The 6765-nt window shown below is 34.3% G+C and overlaps 1 protein-coding gene across 1 annotated transcript in view; it reads right to left on the bottom strand.

The window, feature by feature from the left end:
* Positions 1–3469, bottom strand: part of LOC107466795 (uncharacterized) — an 8146-nt gene extending 4677 nt beyond the window's left edge. Inside the window, exons 1-3 of the mRNA XM_052254375.1 lie at positions 2944–3469; positions 2681–2824; positions 2489–2602 (exon numbers count right to left, since the gene is read on the bottom strand). Of these exons, the coding sequence (XP_052110335.1) occupies positions 2489–2602; positions 2681–2824; positions 2944–3469 (784 nt within the window). The remainder of the gene's footprint in view (positions 1–2488; positions 2603–2680; positions 2825–2943) is intronic.
* Between the last annotated feature and the right edge of the window lie 3296 nt (positions 3470–6765).

The raw sequence follows: 6765 nt of genomic DNA on the forward strand, positions 1-6765 counted from the left end.
TTAATTAAAAATTTAATAAAATAGTAAAAAGTAACAAACAATTAAACCTTATTTAGTAAAATTTTTGAATAAAAGACAAATAGGTCCTGAACTTTTTAAACGTGGACATTTTCGTCCCTTAAGATTGGAAAATACATTTCAATCCCTCACCATGTAAAATGCGTGACAATTATGTCCTTCCGTCGAATTGGTGTTCGAAACGATAACGAAGATTGCTGACCTGGAGGGGTGGAGAGTGATGTATCCATTACGGTTGCTGAAGTGGATGGAGAACAAATTGTTGGAGGACAATTTGGTCCTTATTGGCCAAAACGACGCCGTATGCATCCCCCATCTTATTTCAAGCTTCGTAATCTCCATAACACCCAAAAGTCATTCCATATATTACAGAAAGTCCTATCAGAACACGAACGCCCTTCTCCCTCCAAAAAAAAAACAACTTCCTACAGTTGAAAGTGGTAGTGTGCTCAGTCGACGTGGTGGTTGTTGAAGGTTACGGCAAGTTTCGTATGGAGAGGAAGATGTCATCATCTACAAAGGTAAGGGTAATAATGAAGACTATGTATGTTGTTTAAAAGTTTGTGATAATATAATGCATGTGTTTGGGATATGGGGTGACTGCATATTTTTTTCGGTAAAAGAATGAGGAAAAGCTATGGGGAGTTAATTGATTTCAAAATTTTGGGCACTTGATTTAGGGTTTAATCTCCGATTTATGTACTTGTGGATAATGCAGATGGATGATATGTATGTGGTACCTGTTTTTCATCACAGAGGCCATTTTGATAGAAAACCGAGTGGACCTCTTGAGTATATTGATGGGAAGGTTGAAAAATTTTCGAAGATGGACTTAGACTTCGTGAATTTTGGAGATTTGGTTACATTATTCAAGGGTCTGGGATATGCATCATATAGAACAGTGTATTAGTTTGACCCAACAAGCAGTGATCTTGAGGTTGGACTGTACATTCTGAGAGAAGATGCAAGGATCAATGAACTTCGAGAGAACAAGATCAAGAATTCAACCACTGATAAATTTTACATATACTTCGACCATCCCATTGATGAGCCATAGATAATGGAAGAACATGTTGCGGCAGAGAAGGGGGCGGAAGAATTTGATGATCCTATTGATGTTGACAGCATCATGAGAGAGTTTCAATCATCACCATCCACAGAAGATGATAGGCATGAAAGTGGGGAGGATGAACTATATAAACCTCCTCCAACTGGCTCGTAAACTATTTCAGATGAGGGTTATTCTAGTTTTGAAGAGGAAGATGATGGAAAGAGGAAAAAATGTATTATGAAAGGAAAGGACAAGGTTCTGCCAAAGAAAAAAAGTAGTGTGAAAGAAAGGACAGGGGCAGAGTCAAGTGGAGGTAAAAAAAGAGGTAGATTATAGAAATGTGCAAGAATAACAAATATACATGTACATCAATCATCTTCAAGCCTTTAATAAATATACAGCAAGAATAGCAACAATTACACTAATCACAGTAACATGCCACAAATTCATGAATTTTTCCTTCTCCATGGCTGACAGCTTTCTCTCCAAATCCTCCAGTTTTTTTCCACCGCTTGCCTTCGAAACACCTGTTCTTCAATTTCTATTCCCTCAACATCATCCACAACACCAAATGCTTCACACTCCATGGCTCCGATTTTTTTCAGGTGTTCATCAAGTCAGACAAAGAACCGACAGTGACGTTCTTTAACCTGAGCAAATTTTCAAAAATTCAACCAATTAAACACATTATAATATCATCCAACCATTGCCAAATTAGTAAATTACCTTAAAGAATGGACACCCAAAAAAATATTCTGTTAAGGTTCGTTGCTGTTCTTGACTTATACAGAATGGCATATACGCTGCATAAGTACTTTGGCGCAACCCCATCACGCTCGAGCTCGTATCCTCCTAGCACGACGAATGAAGATCTCCCGCCAGGTCTTGTGCATGAAGAACCTCCCTCACTCATCATTGACAATCGCTCCATCAATGGCTATTGCTTCGTCGATCCATTTCGATGAAATAGGGCTCATTCCAGCATACGGCGTTTTTTTGGCCAATAAGGACCAAATTGTCTTCCAACAATTTGTTCCCCATCTACTTCAGCAACCGTAACGGACACATCACTCTCCACTCCTCTATGTCAATAATTTCTGTTACCGTTTCGAGCATCAATTTGACGGAAGGACATAATTGTCACGCGTTTTACATGGTGAGAAATCGAAATGTATTTTTCAATCTTGTGGGACGAAAATGTCGGCATTTAAAAAGGTTAAGGACCTATTTGTCTTTTACTCAAAATTTTTTGAAAAGTCTTTCGTACTTTTCAAAAGTACAAAAGTGAAAAGTACAAAATTCTTTATTTTGCATTTTATAAAAGATAATGTTGTACCATAAAACTTTTGGATTTATTTAACATATATAACTAGAACAAATTTAGAAAAATTTGTGCAATAGCACAAGAAATTCACTCACCTGGCAGAGATGCAAGGCTGCCTTTATTATGATGGTGTGTTGTTTGATTAGTTTCTGAAACGGGAATGACAACTTGATTCAGGGAAGATGGAGGTTGTAGGTGCACTTGGATACCTATCATGAATATATTATATATAGCTTAGTTGATGAGTGTGAAGTATGAAGAGAAGAAAGAAAAAGTTAATTGCTTACGTGAATACAACCATCGTTTCCAGAATGGTAGTTTGGGATATGAGAAAGGTGTTTTTGCTAATATCACCAAAAAGTTATCCCCAGATAACCGCCGGCTCCTCATTACTAATCTTGGGCAACGCCTCACTAAGTCCAGAGCCAAATCTACTTGTGAAAAAAAGAATAAGGATTGAATTCTAAATATTTTTTAATCATAAAAGTTTTATAAAGTATTTATCTAAAAAGTTTAATCTGTTATAAAGAGACACATATCTAACACTTACCAAACATCTTGGAGTAGTAGCACAACGCCAGAAGATCAACGCCGTGATCCCCGTTTTCAGGCAGCAATGCTTCAAAGGGTGTGACTGAGTAAAGGTACCGACACGTTTGAATTTGGCCCAATTGAAGAGCCCATGTCACCGGAAGCCAATCACCGGCAGCAGCGATAGTAGGCAACCGCTGGTTCTTGTCAACCATGCATTTTGCAATCTTAATGTTGATACTCTCATCCCAACTATAAATAGCGAATAGCAATACTGACATACCAAAATTATTTAGCAATTCAAGATCATTTTCTGAAATCAATTCCAGTAAATGCTCTACAATGTGCACATGCCCAAATAAAGCTGCAACATGAAGTGGTCTTTCGCCATCGAGCATGATCTTTGCATTCAATGCTTCCGGATCATCTTTTAGGAATTTTCGAGTACTATGTATGTTCCCATTGCGCACTGTCGTCAATAATGCTTTATATTGCCCAATAGAGCCACTTGCATTGTCTGTTGACATAATCACATTTAAGGTCATTTTTAGATTGACTTTTCAAAAGTATTTACTTTTTTATCTTTTTAAAAAAAATTAATAGACAAAAGATATTTTATTTTTGGGTAAATTTAAAAAAAAAATTAATATTAAAAACATCTTTTATTTTTTTTTTAAATCAAGGTATTGTTAGTGTTTAAAAAAAATAATTTACTTTGTTAATAAAAATATTCTTCTAAAAAAATATTTAAATAAATTTAAAATTAAATAATAATATTTTATTTTTAAAAATACTTTTTTTAAATAAAAAAACCAATTCAAACCAACACTAATAAGTCAACTCAAAATTACTAATAACTAATACTAAATAGTTACTCTGTCTCTCATTCAAGCTAAGCTAATTCCTACAATTTATTTTCATTTGCTAGCAATATCAGTTACATATATACAAATCAAACTTGACTATAATAAGAAAATTTATATAGATAAGAGCAAACCTGAATTTTCTGACTTGCTTTCTTGTACACTTGAAATTGGATTCGGTCCCTCCATATAAAAAAAATCCAAATTAAAGTTAATTAATCTGCTATGCTATATGTCATTTGCCAAACACGTAATAACTAAGGCTATATATATTAGCTTCCTTCTTTTTTTGTTTTCTATACAGATACAAGTAGAAGTGTAGAATTATATATTTTGTTCTCTTGTGACCTCTAATTAAAGAATCATATACTATTTTTGTGTTTCTCTTAAGGATGGCAAAGCAGGCTGGCCCGTTCCGCTCCGTTTGCTTTGCCAAAATCCGGCCAAAATCCTGCCAAATTTATATGGGCTCAACTTGTTACCCCGTCCCGCCAAAGGGCGGACTGCCCAAGTTGGCGGGCCGACCCGTCTCTTTCTTTTAATCAAATTTTTCTTTTTATGATAAAATTCAATTTAACGCACTAAGTACTAACAATTATTTTATTTATAATAAAATTATTTCATCGAATTAGTTTTTTAATATATAGAGTAATATTCTAAATTAATTATTAATCCATAAAAAAATTATAATTAACCATAATAACTTTTTTTATTGAAATTAAAAATAATAAAAATAACATAACAAATAATAAGTCTCAAATATAAGTACATATTCATAAATCAACAAGATACCCAAAAAAACCTTAAATCAACACACATAAATCAATTATCAACTTCTAAATCAACAAAATTTGAATCTGATCCAGAAGTTGAAACACCGCCTCGCCTAGCACCTTGAGGATTCACATCTTCACCTTCGCCTTCACCTACAATTAGAAGAATACCCGAATTTAGAACAAGATATAAATACTTAAATGTCATATAAATATTAAATTAGTAACTAACAATGTAATTACCATCAACAAAGCCTTTATTCCAATTGCGAGTACAAATCACAACCTCAACATTTTTTGGCAACATTCGACTTCTATATTTGTTAATGACATGAGCTCCAATACTAAAGGCAGATTCCGATGCAACCGTAGTAATTGGAATACTCAATAAGTCACGTGACATGATTGATAACTTCGGATAACGACTCTCATATAATTTCCACCATTCCAAAACATCTAAATTTTCAAAGCAATCCTTTGACAAAAGTGGCTCCTCCAAGTATGTATCAAGTGGATTCTTTCCACTAGAGACCTCAGCTTGATGGTTACGTTTCATCAATTTCTATCAAAATAAAAATAATCACATCTTGTTAGGATAGAATAATGACAATTAATAAGAGAATTTAAATATGTTAAACATTACTTACGCCAACAATCGCAAGTCGCTTCTTGCTTGCACTTTCAGAGGTATGGGCCATGGATGAAGATTGATTACTAGGTCCTTGTGCTTGAACAGATGGAAGAGAATTCTTGTCATATTTTTCAAAAAAGCTTATATAATTTCTTTTTCACATGTTCCACCTTCCCTTTTGCAGTCTCAACATCAATCTCTTCATACATAAGCTCTAAAGTATAAATCTTAAGTCTCGGATCAAGAATAGCACCAAATGCAAGAATGACACTATATTTTTTTCAATACTTCTTAAATTTGTTCATCATCTTTTCTCCCATGCTCCTTAGAAGCTCATCTTCACTTCTCAAACTTCCCATCAAAACACATTGAATATGATAGACTTGTAAAAAATACAAATTTGAAGTAGGATAAGATGTGCCAGAAATCAAATTAGTAGTTTCATAAAAGGAGTATAAAAATTCACATATCTTTTCAGCTCTCCCCCATTCATCAACCGAAGGACAATACTTATAAGCATGATCAGTTACCTTCAAATACTCAAAGGCCTTCCGATACTTGATAGTACTTTCGAGCATAATGTACGTAGAATTCCATCGAGTAGTAACATCTAGATGCAACCCACTTGTAAAATTCAAACCCTGAATCGCTGAAACACATTCTTTAAACCTTATCATTCTACTCTCCGATCCCCTTACATATTTCACACTTTCCTTAATCTTATCCAATGCATCATGAGAAATTTTTAATCCATCTTGCACAATAAGATTTAAGATATGAGCAGAACAACGAATATGAAAGAACTCTCCATCACACAACAACCAATCATACATATTTAATGTACTTTTTAAATGATCTTGGCATGTATCATTAGCAGATGCGTTATCTAGTATAAGAGTCATAATCTTCTTTTCAATTTCCCATTCATTTAAAAGCTCAAAAATCATGTAAGACAATTCAAATCCCGTGTGAGGAGGAGGCATATGACAAAAACTCAAAATTTTACTTTGCAATTTCCAATTCAAATCAACAAAGTGAGCAGTTAGGCATAAATAACCCTCTGTAGTGATGGATGTCCACAAATCAGAAGTCAAACAAACTCTATTAGGAATGGCTAATAAAATACTTTTAAGCTTTTCTTTTTCCCTTAAGTAAATTTTCAGCACATCCTCCTTAAGAGTATTTCTAGTAATTAGGCCTAGAGTTGGACTGATGTATTTTACCCAATTTCTAAATTTCTTATTATCAACAATAGAAAAGGGAACATCACAATCAATCACAAAGGCAGAAAACATCTCACGCGATACATGATTATCTATCTTGAGATCCCTCAATTTATTTTGCATTTCTATCAAAGTTTGACCAATATCCTTGAAGTCTATTTTCACGCACCTGTCCAAATGACGCTTAAGTGTCGATGTCCCATATTGTTTACCACCAGCCTTAAACTTCTGTTTGCATCCATCACATTGAGCACGATCTATTCCATCATCACCAGGTCCAAGCTTTGCGAAATATCTCCACACATCAGATGTTGTTGCCTTCGTCTTTTTCTTTTTAATATCTTCAGTCGT

The sequence above is a fragment of the Arachis duranensis genome, chromosome 9, assembly GCF_000817695.3.
Source record: "Arachis duranensis cultivar V14167 chromosome 9, aradu.V14167.gnm2.J7QH, whole genome shotgun sequence".
Classification (NCBI taxonomy): Eukaryota; Viridiplantae; Streptophyta; class Magnoliopsida; order Fabales; family Fabaceae; genus Arachis; species Arachis duranensis.